The 15,214-nt window shown below is 38.2% G+C and overlaps 1 protein-coding gene across 2 annotated transcripts in view; it reads left to right on the top strand.

Annotated features, from left to right (window-relative positions):
* Positions 1-15,214, top strand: part of LOC127415315 (inactive ubiquitin carboxyl-terminal hydrolase 53-like) — a 79,345-nt gene that overhangs the window by 27,645 nt on the left and 36,486 nt on the right. For both annotated transcript variants that reach the window (XM_051654037.1, XM_051654028.1), the window contains exons 6-9: positions 101-214; positions 2,025-2,107; positions 6,164-6,263; positions 7,046-7,192. In XM_051654037.1, coding sequence (XP_051509997.1) covers positions 101-214; positions 2,025-2,107; positions 6,164-6,263; positions 7,046-7,192 — 444 coding nt within the window. The remainder of the gene's footprint in view (positions 1-100; positions 215-2,024; positions 2,108-6,163; positions 6,264-7,045; positions 7,193-15,214) is intronic.

Below are 15,214 nucleotides of genomic sequence, written 5' to 3'. Positions count from 1 at the left end.
TCTAGTGGCACAGAAATTACACGCTTCACCTGTAAATTCTTTTTTGGAAAAATGCCTCTTTACACAAACACTAACAGCACAGCTCTTTTGTTTTTCACAGGAAAATATTCTAGAAAGGATTCACCTGCACATCGCACCTGATTGTGAGACAGATGCCTGTACCTCCAAGTCCTGCATCACGCATCAGAAGTTTGCCATGACACTTTATGAACAGGTATTGCAGTTTTTTTAATACCCTATCTAACACGTGCACACATGCACCTCATGTGAGAAATAGAGAATGGATCACTGTCCTGCACTGGTAGTTTTCAATCAGTCGGGTACAGTGGGTGGCATACACACACGGAATACTAATTCAGTGACATTACCATTCCATCGCCCTCCTTCTCTTGAGACGTGGGAATACAGCCCTTAGAAAAAAGTACTGTGGTGGTATCATGGTACATTGATGGTAATATCATGGTACTTTGGTATATAGCTTGGAATCAAATAATTACCTGATTCATATACCATGGTATTTACATGGTATTCCAAGCTATGTCAAAGCCATGGTGTTTATTTATTTATTTATATTCCTTCTACTCCCCTTATTTTGTGTATTACCTGTCCCTAGCAGGAAATGTCCATTATGCTGGCAGACAATTACACAGTCTCACTCAGCTGTTTATACACTCTCCTCCACACTCCACATATATCTACATTCTCACATTATCTTACTACTATGCTACTATCCAACATCAGATGTCGTGATTTGTTTTGTTAAATACTTTTGTAAATTTGTACAAACTAAAAACAAGTTATTACCATAGTACATGTCAAAAAACATGGTTTTACCATGGTACATGTCCACAAAATATTCATGTCAAAATAGTTTTACCATGGTACATGTCCATAAACAGATGGGTTTTACCATGATACCATATTAATAAAAACATGGTTTTACACTGGTACATGTACACAAATACAAAGTATTATCATCATACCCCTTCAGCAATTGTTTTACAATGGTATATGTCCAAAAATATTTTAACATGGTACATATCCAAAAATACATAGTATTATCATGGTACCATGTCAAAAACAAAATTTACCATGGTACATGTCCAAAAATACAAAGTATTATCATGGTACTACATCAAACATTGTTTTACCATGGTAGATGTTCAAAAACATGGTTTTACCATGAAACCAATGTCCAAAAAACATTTTTACCATGGTACATGTCCAAAAATAAATGGGTTTACCATGATACCATGTCCAAAAACATGGTTTTACCATGGTGCATGTACACACATACAAAGCATTATCATGATACCTCTTTAGCAATTGTTTTGCCATGGTACATGTCCAAAAATAGATCGTTTTACCATGATATCCATGTCCAAAAACATTTTTACCATTGTACATGTCTGAAAATGCATAGTATTATCATGGTACTGCATCATGAATTGTTTTAAAATGGTAGATGTCCAAAAATAAATGGTTTTACCATGATACCCATGTCCAAAAAACATTTTTACCATTGTACATGTCCAAAAATACATAGTATTATCATGGTACCGCATCAAAAAATGTTTTACCATGGTACAGGTCCAAAAATAGATGGTTTAACCATGGTACATGTACACAAATACATAGCATTATCATGTTGCCATGTGTAGAAACATTGTAATACCTTGTTACATAACTATAATTTAGAGACCACCATATAATGCAAATGTATATTTATCCTAACATGTCATATACCTTGTTTTTTTTGCTGTTTTAAACAGGATATGACTCATTTTGCTTTGCCCATTAAAGGAACGATGGGTGTTTAATGTGCTAATTTTACATTGGTTGCACCCTCATGCTGTACATCATCTAGATTACACAATATAGAAGTGTGTAATAATACATTTAGATTGAGACATCGCTTGGATTACAAAGTATAACATATATCAAGACAATTATATGATTATTATAGATTATGGTGTAATGACTAGTAATGAATCACTTTGTGTATGTGTGTATGTATCCTTTAGTCAGTTTGTAGGAGCTGTGGTGCATCATCCGACCCGCTACCCTTCACTGAGCTTGTGCATTATGTGTCCACCACAGCACTCTGGTAAGCAGTAAGCACCACACAAACCATCTTGTATGATCTGTTCCAAAACTTAGTGAGCATTTTAAGGTGTCATTGGCATGCTCTCAACATGAAGGCTGCTCTAAAAGTAGGCATTTTATGCTGGCTACTAAGATATAATTTTTTTTTTTCCAAATTCTAAGGCAAGATCGCACATAGCGTTCACAGAGAAGGCAATCCCAGAATTTACTGTATTAAACACCAAAAATCCATTGCTAGTATGTCATTCAGTACTGAACAGTATCGATAGTTCAGTGAAATAAAAGTGGATTATTTTACCAATATTTGTGTGTGCTATATATTTGCATTCTCATTAGAGTGTTGGGCCATTAGCTTAGCAACAAGCTAAGATCAAACTCAATTGCGTGTCGAGTCTCTCACGCAAAGTGTATCTGTATTTGTGTGTAGAGCAGGGGTCGGGAACCTATGGCACGTAAGGAGGGGTAATCACTGGCACGCCAGAAATGGCAAGAGAGGAGAAGACTATTTTATTAAATTCTGCATTCTAATCTACATCTAATGTAATCCTTACTCATGATCACGCAGCGTGTTTTCATGAGCTGAATGGTAGGCTAAACAAAGAGTAAAAATGTGATGAGACTGCAGCATACCCAAACAGATTCTTGCAGCGCGTGCAAGCCATTCGTGCATCACGAGCCAGCAGCGCTTCACTTTCGGTTAATCGCGTGAGTAAACGCACCCGCTTTGCTTCAGTCAGTCTGCGTGGATGGCAGCCTACATTCCGTGTTTCATTTGTTTCTTTTTGCTTTCAGAACAACACGTGATGTAATAAGGAAAACACCACTATTAATCCTTGAGATATCCAACCCAGCATACAGGTACACCCTCCTTAAACCATGGTCACACTTAAAATTACATTAAAGGATTAAATGAGAAAACATAAACCCACATCGTGGGGTTAAAATATAAATTAGACCTGGAAATAAAGTTTTAGGATTTTGCAGGTGCGATTAACTGAAAAGGGCTAAATAGTTGATCGGCTTGTGATGCGCGAATGGCTTGCACACTCGGCGTGAGTCTCGTCACACTTTAATAGCGTTTAGTCTCCCATTCAGCTGATGAAAACACGCTGCGTGATCATGACGAAGGATTACATCAAGATGTAGATTGGAATGCTGTGGGAAAAACTTCTTATTAATAAAATAGCCTGCTCCTCTCTTGCTGTTGCTTGCATGCTAGTGATTACCCAGCTCTGCGTGATTTAGGAAAATGTTGTCAAGTCATTTTTATTTGTATAGTGCTTTTCACAACACACATTGTTTCAAAGCAGCTTTACAGAAAATCATGCATTAACAGAAAATGAAACTGCAATATCAAGTCTTAGTCATCATTGTGTAGTTTGATTAAATATGATTGTAAATTGCGTATAAAAATAATTAATTAAATAAAAATCGTATTTAGAACCCCAGTGAGCAAGCCAAAGGTGACTGTGGCAAGGAACACAAAACTCCAAGTAAATGTAGTATGACATGGGCCTAATTTAAGAAATATTTAATTTTGTGATCAGTTTTTAATTGAAACAGGTTTTAATTCCTTACATTTATATAGCACTTTTCTAGGCACTCAAAGCGCTTTACATAGTATAGGGGGAATCTCCTCAACCACCACCAGTGTGCAGCATCCACCTGGATGCCATAGTGCGGCAGAACGCCCACAACACACTAGCTATTGGTGGAGAGGAGAGTAGAGTGATGTAGCCAATTCAGGGATGGAGATTATTAGGGGAATTTGGCCAGGACACCGGGGTTATACCCCTACTCTTTACGAGAAGTGCCCTGGGATTTGTAATGACCACAGAGAGTCAGGAACTCGGTTTAACATCTCATCCGAAAGACTGTGCTTTTTTACAGTATAGTTGTCCCCATTACTATACTGGGGCATTAGGACCCACACAGACCGCAGGGTGAGCACCTCCTGCTGGCCTCCCTAATACCACTTCCAACAGCAAAAAAAACCTTGGTTTTCCCCAGGAGGTCTCCCATCCAGGTACTGGCCATGCTCAACCCTGCTTGGCTTTAGTGGGCAACCAGGCAAGAGCTGCAGGGTGATATTTCTTTCATTAAAGCACAAGATACTCTGTGAAAATTCACATGTAGAATCATGATTATATCAAAATCATTGGGTTTTGCACACATTTTTCAATCAAACTGTTATGCTGATAATATAATTTGTAATGAAAAAGAAACGATTAAATTAGAAAAATTCAAAATAGAAATATTTTCATAATGTTTTTTTTTTGGTTGGGGGTTGTTGGCACATCCATTGACCAGGAAAATAAAAAAATGGCACTCCATGTCAAAAAGGTTGCCAACCCCTGGTGGAGAGCATTAGAAATCTGTCACTATTCTGTCACTTTCTATGATTGGAAGCAGTGTTGGGTGTTATCGGATTACAAAGTATTAAGTTACTGTAATCGTATTACTTTTAAGCACAACAAGTATTGTAATGCATTACATTTTAAATTCTTGTAATCAGATTACAGTTACTGACTTTCAATGAAAATAATTACTTTTAAGTTCATTACTTGGGTTAAATATATTTCTAAAAAAAATAAGAAATATGTGTAATACAATTAAAATGTTAATTCATATGTTCATACGTACGTCTGTTTGCGTTTCTGTGACAGCAGAACGGTGTGCGACAATGAACAAGGAGAAAATAGACATTATTTTGAATTTGTTGAGTGGAAAAAGAAAAAATGTTTGTGACAAGCACTGATAAATAAATAGAACTGGATCGCTGACGCAACGTTAAACTGCCAGCAGGAGGTGAAGCCACCGGTAGTGTTCGAGCGGCCATCTTAGTATACCCAACCTCTCATAGAGCGTCAATGACTGACAGGCGAAAACACCCCCGTTTCACCGTCTCCGACCTGTAGATATGACAGTTGCATTTCGCCCTCTAGTGAAAGTCATGTTTAATGTTTTATTTGCTTGTTATGGATAATATTAGTTACAAGGGAGGAGATATATGCAGATCCCGATGTCAGAGCATTCACCTGCCCCGGTGTTCAGTCTATCAGTGCAGCACAACAATCACCAAAGGAAGCGGGAAAACTGTCTAACAGTTACCCCCGAAAGGGACTAAAAAAAGTCAGACCGGGATTTCTAAATTGCCTTAAATGCTCGGGATTTGCTTGTTTTCACCTTGAACTGCTCTCTGTAGCCAGTTTAATTCATTGTCCTCCAATCAAACCCGTATCAATTTTAACCAGCTTTGCTTTGCATGTCTCCCTCAATCTCAGCACCCATTGCATGTGTGATAGAGAGGGAGAGAGAGAGCACATGCTCTTATTCAAGTGACCGTGAGAACTTTTTGATAAAAACATAAAACAAGTAACTCTGAACAAACACTTCGATTATCACAAATAAGTCTGAAAATGTCTGTTTGTATCTTACCTCAGTTTCAGTGAACTTGTTTACATTCAGCTGATCTGTTCGCTGATGAAGTTTGTTAGAGGTGGATACTGTTTGATATACAGTAGATATTCATAACTTGCTCAGGCTTTCAAGAAACAGGAAAATTCCCGACTTTAAATAATTACACGTGTAGGACGGTTGTGTTGTAGGGATGTACATGCAGATTTTAGATATACAATCGGTGATTGAATGACTAATGTTTACTTGCTAAAATTAGATGATTTCCTATTAAGTCAATAGGGACATTGGAATGTTTGTGCATAGCAATATGGTGGCGCCATGGCTTCACTGATATGACGTCATGAGCAATCCAGTTCTTTCCAGTGTTTTAGAAAGTAACTGTAATTAGTAATGTTTACTTTTTCAATGAAGTAATGAGTAAAGTAATCTGATTGTAATTTTAGAGAATTAGTTAGTAATTTGTAGTGGATTACTTTAAGTAACTTACCCAACACTGATTGTAAGTATGCTGCCTTAGTAGGTAGCTGCCTGTGTAGGAGTTTTGGAATAGTTTTTTCACTTTCTCAAAACATATTTGGTTGGTATGTTTTGATCAAACTGTTCTATCGTGTGTTCTCCTTCTTCCTTTGCACTTCAGCCAACAAGTCCTTGAGAGGAGGGATGAAAGGATGCGTCCAGACACGTTTGGGGAGTTGCTTCAAGCCGCAAGCACAGTTGGAGATCTGCGTAACTGCCCGGTAGGTGGACTCAGATGTGGCTAACCACTCACAGTGGCGGGTGTTCGTCATACTTTTCCAGTCTGGATAATGTTGTGACCACATATAGTGGGAAGCTGGAAATTGACAGTTTTTTGTAAGTTAGTTGTAGGGGAAATTTTAAATGTTTTGGAAAAATAAATCACTTGAAACGTTAAGACGTCAAGCGATTGAAGATTCTTCACTATATCTGGGTCACTAATCTAATAAGAAAATGTGTGACTTTGACCATGTTAACTTCTTTGTATTTTTGGCCCTTAAAGGATGATAACATAAACAGTATGATGGTTCTTTCTCAATGAAGGCCATGTAATTTCACTAAGCACACCCCAAGGACACACATACACACAATCTGATATTCTGCAAGTGTAACACCTCTATGAGAAGGAAAGTAGTGAGATGAAATATGAGATGGTGACTTTCCTCTCACATATCAAAACATTCTTCATTTTTAAACAGGCAAAGTAGGAAGTCACATCCCACTACAGGAACTGCTTTTTGTCTTGCTAAGTGCATTGAAATGTTTGGTCACAGTGTGTGGTTTTAGTGGAACTGAATTTAATCTCTGTTCTCTAATCTATGCTTTTTCTTACATTTTTAAAAAACCTAAAATAAAAAAAAAATAAAAAAAATTATCATCCTTAAACTCCATTTATAGTTTTGAATTAATAATAGACCCCAGATTTTCAATTTGGTTTCATACTTGTGAACCCACTGTATACATGTATTTTATTTTAACAAATGTTTCTCTACCTCCTCAATAGAGTAACTGTGGTCAGAGAATCAAAATCCGGCGCGTTTTGATGAACTCTCCAGAAATCGTGACCATCGGGTTTGTGTGGGACTCTGAACAGTCAGACTTAACTGAAGATGTCATCCGATCTCTCGGACCACACCTCAAACTCTCAGGGGTAAGAATGCAATCAAGTACACATCCTCAAATACTCCACTCCATCTGCTTAAGTTGATAATTCAGCAAGACATTTGGCCCTGTCCCAAAGATCCAAAATACAAAAGCACACCAGGAGACCATGAAACAATAAAGAACATCTGTGGTGGTTCAGAGTTCAAGATTTTCTCCAGCAAGTCCAAAATAAATGTTGAGTGCCTGACTGTGCATTCAGGCTGGTCAGATGGTTAAAAAGTACTGCCTGAGGGTCAATATTATTGTGAATGCAAATGCATTATGGAAGAACACAACATTTCCCTAACAAAAAAAAAGTGCTATGTTGGTACCATGGTACATTAAAGGTATCAGGTGGTAAATACTGGATGATTACCTTATTCATATACCATTGCATTTTCATAGTACTCCAAGATACAGTATATCATGTAATAAATAGAAAACCCTGAAATAACCATGGTACTTGTCCCAAAAATCATGGTACTACCATGGAAAATGTCCAAAAACCATTGTATTACCAAGGCACCATGTCCAAAAAAAAAAAAAAAAAATCATAGTAATACTCTGGTACTTCAGATAAATATAAAGTGCAGATTACTCTCATTATTTCATTCTTGGAAATTATAAGACCTACATTTAAAAGAATCTGCATTTTAGCATGTAGGTTATTCCAACATTTGTGTCGGTAAAGATTGAATCGGTGTCAGGAATTCCTATTTAAAAAAAAAAAATAATTCCCAGCTGTTATATAAGATATAGAACTCATCGGAACCATACATCCAGATTAAATGGCTATAAAAAGCTTTTGTCACCACAGTTGCCCCTTTTTCCAATTGTTTATAAAAAAATATATATATTTTTTGTAGCCTTTTATGTTGGTGCCTTGGAGCATATGTGCAAAATAAAGCAGGAGTTTGTCCTTCCCAAAGACTGAGGTTGGGTAACTGCATCAACAGTTGGTTAGCCTACGCCTGATCACCAGAAAACCACTGCAGTGGAAGGTCATCTGGCATCCAGTGTGTGCGGCTTTGTAACGGTGGCACACTCAAACTGCGATTTAAATAAATTCTTCAATTGAATTAAATTTAACTGAGTAAAAAGACTTTCAGGCACCAGACAAGTTTAACCCAGTCAAAATATATAGTCTTATCCCGGATGGCAACTACAAACCACCGGTTACAAAAGTACATATGAATAAACCATTAAACATTGAATTAACGGGCTTTATAGTAAACAGAAGCCACCACAAAATTTGTAAGACAAAGTAAATTTATTTTTTACACTTAAGACATAAACCACAGTATGGGAATTCCACATAAAACACTTTAACAAACATACATCCGAGTGTTGTGTGCATGTGTTAATGCACATGTGGTGCAATGGAGGAGTTGGGTGGAATAAAGCTGATAGTGAAACATATAGAATATAGGTGGGAAATCCCAATAGGAACAGAGAACAGATACCTAGATCCTCTGCACTACACACACACACACACACACACACATCCTCAACATTCCCGTCGTGGCTGTCGGCTCTTTGAATGGAGACTCCAATCACCTGCTCGTCTTTGCATTGCAGCTTGATCAGTTGAACACCTCCCTCACCGATCAGCAACATCGGCCTCTAATGTGCAAAGGCAATGCATGGTCCAGACATTCTCACATGCTTCCACTGTCTCATTCAATTCAACAGTCGCCCCTACACCGCAAACACTCCAAACTCATCTCATTTTAAGAAACTCCTTGATCTTTTCCATTTTCCTCCTTTTCTCTCCGCTGAGCTTAACAATCTGCCACCTTTTATCCTCTGCCACTCTTTCGGTCTCTGCATCAAGATAATTAAAGACAGGTGTTGGTAATTGTGTGAGTGAGATTCTCAGCACCACCACACTTTGATTAACAGTCTCGTGTGTGAGTGCATAAAGCCATGCTTGGACTGTCACTGACATTTATTTGGACTTGCTGTCTGCATTGTTTTACTGCATAATTTGCTAAAAGCATTATGCAAATCAGGCAACAGTGCAAATGTGCCAATGTTAGAAATTAACTTTTCCATAAAGGGGCAAAAATGGCCCCCTGGATTTGATTTTCAGGGGCATTTCTTAATTTTTTTTAAGTGATAATGTATATAAGTAGGCTTAGAATAGAATATTTAGAACTATATCAGATGATATATATATATATACACACACACACACACTACCGGTCAAATGTTTTAAAATACTTACTCATTCTTTATTATAATTTTTTTTTTTCACATTTTAGAATAATAGTAAAGTCATCAAAACTATGGAATAACAAATGGAACTATGGGAATTATGATGTGACAGAGTCCAAAATAAATCAAAACTGTGTTATATTTTAGCATCTTCAAAGCAGTCACCCTTTGCCTAGATTTTGCAGACATGTACTCTTGACAACCAACTTCTTGAGGTATCACCCTGGGATGCTTTTTAAACAGTATTGAAAGAGTTCCCATCTATGTTGGGCACTTATTGGCTGCTTTTCTTTATTATTTGGTCCAAGTCATCAATTTCAAAAACTTTTTTTTTTTAATTACATTTGTTTTATAATAAATTAATATGGTGGCACAATTATATTTTTGTCTACAAAACTAATTTCAAATATATATATATATATATATATATATATATATATATATATATATATATATATATATATATATACACACACACACAGTGGTGGCCAAAAATATTGGCACCCTTGGTAAATATGAGAAAAGAAGGCTGTGAAAAATATATACTTATTGTTTATCCTTTTGGTCTTTCATTCAAAATATACAAATACAAAAATATATCCTCAGTAGATATCAAACAGTTCCAAACACAACACAAGTTTTATCAAAAAACAAATAATTTTTGTCAAATATATGTGTGGCACATTTATTGGCACCCTTTTATTCAGTATTTTGTGCAACCTCCCTTTGCCAAGACAACAGCTCTGCGTCTTTTTCTATAATGTCTAATGAGGTTGGAGAACACATGGCATGTGATCTGAGACCATTCCTACATACAGAATCTCTCCAGATCCTTCAAATTCAGAGGTCCACGCTGGTGGACCTCTTCAGATCACCACACAAGTTTTCTATGGGTTTCAGGTCAGGGGACTGGGCTACCTCTGTGTGTGTGCCAAACTCATCTCTGGTGTTTACTGCCAAAAAGCTCTATTTTTGTTTCGTCTGACCATAGAACCCAGTCCCATTTAAAGTTCCAGTAGTGTCTGGCAAACTGAAGATGCTTGAGATTGTTGTTGGATGAGGGCAGAGGGTTTTTCTTGAAACCCTCCCAGATAACTTGTTGTGAAGTAGGTGATGTCTGATTGTAGTTTTGGAGACTTTCTGACCCCAAGACCCAACTAATTCCTGCAATTCTCCATCTGTGATCCTTGGAGAATTTTTGGCCACTCGAACCATCCTCCTCACCGAGTGTGGAGACAATATAGACACATGTCCTCTTTCAGGCCTATTCGTAACATCTCCAGTTGATTGACACTTCTTAATTATTGCCATGATGGTGGAAATGGGTATTTTCAATGCTTTGGCTATTTGCTTATAGCCACTTCCCATTTTGTGAAGCCCAACAACCTTTTGCTGCTCATCATAAATGTATTATTTGGTCTAACCTATTGTGATGGATGACTAAGTGGATTTGGCCTGTGTGTTACCTCATATTTATACTCATGTGAAACAGGAAGTCATGGCTGAACAATTTCATGTTCCTTGTCACCCAGGTGTACTAAAAAATTTAAAATATGAATGGGAATATACTTCACATATAATTTACTCATAAGAATTTCTAGGGGTGCCAGTAATTGTGGCAAACGGGTTTGGAGACAAATATTTAATTATGAGATTTTTACCCCTTTCAATTAGTTTACTTCAATTAGAGGATAGATTTTTGTGAATATTTTGAATGAAAGATCAAAAGGATAAACAATGAAGACATATTTCTCACAGCCTTCTTTGCTCATATTTACCAAGGGTGCCAATATTTTTGGCCACAACTGTGTGTGTGTGTGTACACACACACACACACACACACGATATAAAAAGTCTACACACCCCTGTTAAAACAGCAGATTTTTGTGATGTAAAAACTTAAAGATAAATCATATCAGAATTGTTGCACCTTTAATGTAAAAATTACAACCTATGCAATGCCACTGAAAGCCAAAGTGACACATTTCCGAAATAAACCCCCAAAAAAAAACAGAATAATCTAACTGCATAAGTGTGCACATCCCTGAACTAATACTTAGTTGAAGCACCCTTTGATTTTATTACAGCACTCAGTCTGTTTGGATAAGAGTCTGTTAGCTTGGCACATCTTGACTTGGGAATATTTTCCCACTCTTCTTTGCAAAAATGTTACAGATCTGTCAAATTGCGAGGGCATCTCCTGTGTACAGGTTTTCTATGGGATTCAGGTCTGGGCTCTGGCTGGGCTATTCCAAAACATAAATCTTTTTTTGCTGAAGCCATTCTTTTATTGATTTGGATGTGTGCTTTGGATCATTGTCATGCTGAAAGGTGAAAGATCTTTTAATTTTCAGCTTTCTAGCAGACGCCAGAAGCTTCTGTGCTAAAATTGACTGGTAATTGGAGCTGTTCATGATTCCCTCCACCTTCACTAAAGCCCCAGTTCCAGCTTAAGAAAAGCAGCCCCAAAGCATGATGCTGCCATCACCATGCTTCACTGTGGGTATGGTGTTCTTTTGCTGGTGTGCTGTGTTGTTTTTGCGCCAAACATACCTTTTATAATTTTGTGCAAAAAGTTCAATCTTGGTGTCATCAGACCATAACACATTTTTCCACATGGTTTTGGGAGACTGGATATAGATTTTTGCCGGGTTTTGATGTTTTTTTTCATCAGAAAAGACTTGGTCTTGCCACCCTGCCCCATAGCCCAGACAGATGAAGAATATGGGAGATAGTTGTCACATGTAGGAAGCAACCAGTACTTACCAGAAAGAGCTGCAGCTCCTTAAATGTTGCTGAAGGCATCTTGACAGCCTCCCTGACCAGTTTTCTCTTTGTCTTCTCATCAATTTTGGAGGGACGTCCTGTTCTTGATAATGTCACTGTTGTGCCATACTTTCTCCACTTGTTCGTGACTGTCACTCACTAGCCCTCACCTGAGGGATACCTTTCAACAATGAGATCCTGTTGATGCTTTGTAAGCTCTTTGTGGCCCATGGCTCTTGTAGTAGCATGCAACCAAGATGTCAGAAAAGTCCTACAAGAACAGCTGAGATTTATTTGGAGTTAATCACTTGAGTCACTTGAGTCACTTCAGGTGAGGATTTCACATGAGCTTGATGATTGGTTGATTCTGAACACAGCTACATACCCAATTATAAAAGGGTGTGCACACTTATGCAGTTAAGTTATTCTAAGTTTTTTTTTTTTTTTTTTCCTGAAATATCACTTTGTTTTTCAATGGCATTGCATAGGTTATAATTTTTACATTAAAGGTACAAAAATTCTGATATGATTTATCTTTGTTTAATTTTTTACATCACAAAAACCTGCTGTTTTAACAGGGGTGTGTAGAGTTTTTATATCCACTGTCTCTCTCTCTCTCTCTCTCTCTCTCTCATATATATATACAGTTGAAGTCAGAAGTTTAATGTAGCGACTTCTCAAGATGGGCAAGGTGGAAGCTGGGACTGGCTTTACAAACACGTAGGCATTTTTATTGACACTTTTCTGCGTACAACAAGACTTCATCACTTTTCAGCGTCACATAAAAACACACTGCTTTTCAGCAGTCACATTTAAAATCATCGACACAGGCAGCTTTGTGCGTCTCTCTCTCTCCCCGTCTGCCGCTGTCTCCTCTCATTAAATACTCCCACGGCCCCTCACTGGAACGTGAGACCAGTGTGGCACACAGGTGGAACTCATTCACCACTTATCTTCCCGGCCTCGCTCTGCCCAAATGCTGCTCGGCCCTGCCCTGCTCACCACATTTACATACACCTTAGCCAAATACAATTGAACTCAGTTTTTCACAATTCCTGACATTTAAACGTAGAAAACATTCCCTATTTCAGGTCAGTTGGGATTACTGTTTTAAGAAATGTCATTGTGAAATGTCAGAATAACAGTAGAGAGAATGATTTATTTCATCTTTTATTTCTTTCATCACATTCCCAGTGGGTTAGAAGTTTACATACACTTTGTTAGTATTTGGTAAAATTGCCTTTAAATTGTTTAACTTGGGTCAAACGTTTTGGGTAGCCTTTCACAAACTTCTCACAATAAGTTGCTGGAATTTTGGCCAATTCTTCCAGACAGAATTGGTGTAACTGAGTCAGGATTGTTGGCCTCCTTGCTTGCACACGCTTTTTCAGTTCTGCCCACAGATTTTCTGATTGAGGTCAGGGCTTTGTGATGGCCACTCCAAAACCTTGACTTTGTTGTCCTTAAGCCATTTTGCCACAACTTTGGAGGTATGCTTGGGGTCATTGTCCATTTGGAAGACCCATTTGTGACTGAGCTTTAACTTCCTGGCTGATTCTTGAGATGTTGCTTCAATATATCCACAACATTTTCCTTCCAAATCAATCAAATCAAATCAAATCAAATCACTTTATTGTCACACAGCCATATACACAAGTGCAATAGTGTGTGAAATTCTTGGGTGCAGTTCCGATCAACATAGCAGTCGTGACAGTGATGAGACAGTACCAATTTGCAATAGAAATATAATTACACACAACACAATATACAAATAATAACATACACTGTACAGTATACAATACGCACTATATAGATACACATTAATCAATAAAATTTAAAAATAAAAATATATATATAAAAAAAGTGTATATATATATATATATATATATATATATATATATATATATATATATATATATATATATATATATATATATATAGAATGTACAGTATTGTACTGTATTGACATTCAGGCTGTCAGTTGATAGTCAGTTGTTAAGAGAGAATATAATATAATAATAATATAATTTATGACAGTCCGGTGTGAGATATAAGAGTAAGGGTAATAAAGTGCAGTGCTGATGTATTTGATCGTGGGAGATCAAGAGTTCAGAAGTCTAATTGCTTGGGGGAAGAAGCTATCATGGAGTCGGCTGGTGCGGGTCCTGATGCTGCGATACCGCCTACCTGATGGTAGCAGTGAGAACAGCCCATGGCTCGGGTGGCTGGAGTCTCTGATGATCCTCCGAGCTTTTTCACACACCGCCTTGTATATATTTCCTGGAGGGAGGGAAGCTCACCTCCGATGATGTGTCTGGCAGTTCGCACCACCCTTTGCAGTGCTTTGCGGTTGTGGGCGGTGCTATTGCCGTACCAGGCAGAGATGCAGCCAGTCAGGATGCTCTCCACAGTGCAGGTGTAGAACCGTGTGAGGATGTGGCGGTTCATTCCAAACTTCCTCAGCCGTCTCTGAAAGAAGAGGCGCTGATGAGCCTTCTTCACAACGACTTCAGTGTGGATGGACCATGTGAGTTCCTCAGTGATATGGACACCCAGGAACTTGAAACTGCTGACTCTCTCCACAGGTGCTCCATTGATGGTGATGGGGCTGTGTTCTCTGTCTTTTCTTCTGAAGTCCACCACAAGCTCCTTTGTCTTACTGACGTTGAGGGAGAGGTTGTGCTCCTGACACCAGTGTGTCAGAGTGTGCACCTCCTCTCTGTAGGCTGTTTCATCATTGTCAGTGACCAGACCTACCACCGTCGTGTCATCAGCAAACTTAATGATGGCATTGGAGCTATGTGTTGCCACACAGTCATGTGTGTACAAGGAATACAGTAGTGGGCTGAGAACACAGCCCTGTGGGGCTCCAGTGTTGAGGGTTAGTGATGAGGAGATGTTGCTGCCTATTCTAACCACCTGGCGTCTGCTTGACAGGAAGTCCAGGATCCAGCTGCACAGCGAGCTGTTTAAGCCCAGAGCCCGGAGTTTCTCATCTAGCTTGGAGGGCACTATGGTGTTGAATGCTGAGCTGTAGCCTACAAAC

This window comes from Myxocyprinus asiaticus, chromosome 2 (genome assembly GCF_019703515.2).
Source record: "Myxocyprinus asiaticus isolate MX2 ecotype Aquarium Trade chromosome 2, UBuf_Myxa_2, whole genome shotgun sequence".
NCBI lineage: Eukaryota > Metazoa > Chordata > Actinopteri > Cypriniformes > Catostomidae > Myxocyprinus > Myxocyprinus asiaticus.
Note: the sequence above shows the minus strand (reverse complement) of the source record. Positions and strands in the feature narration are given on the sequence as shown.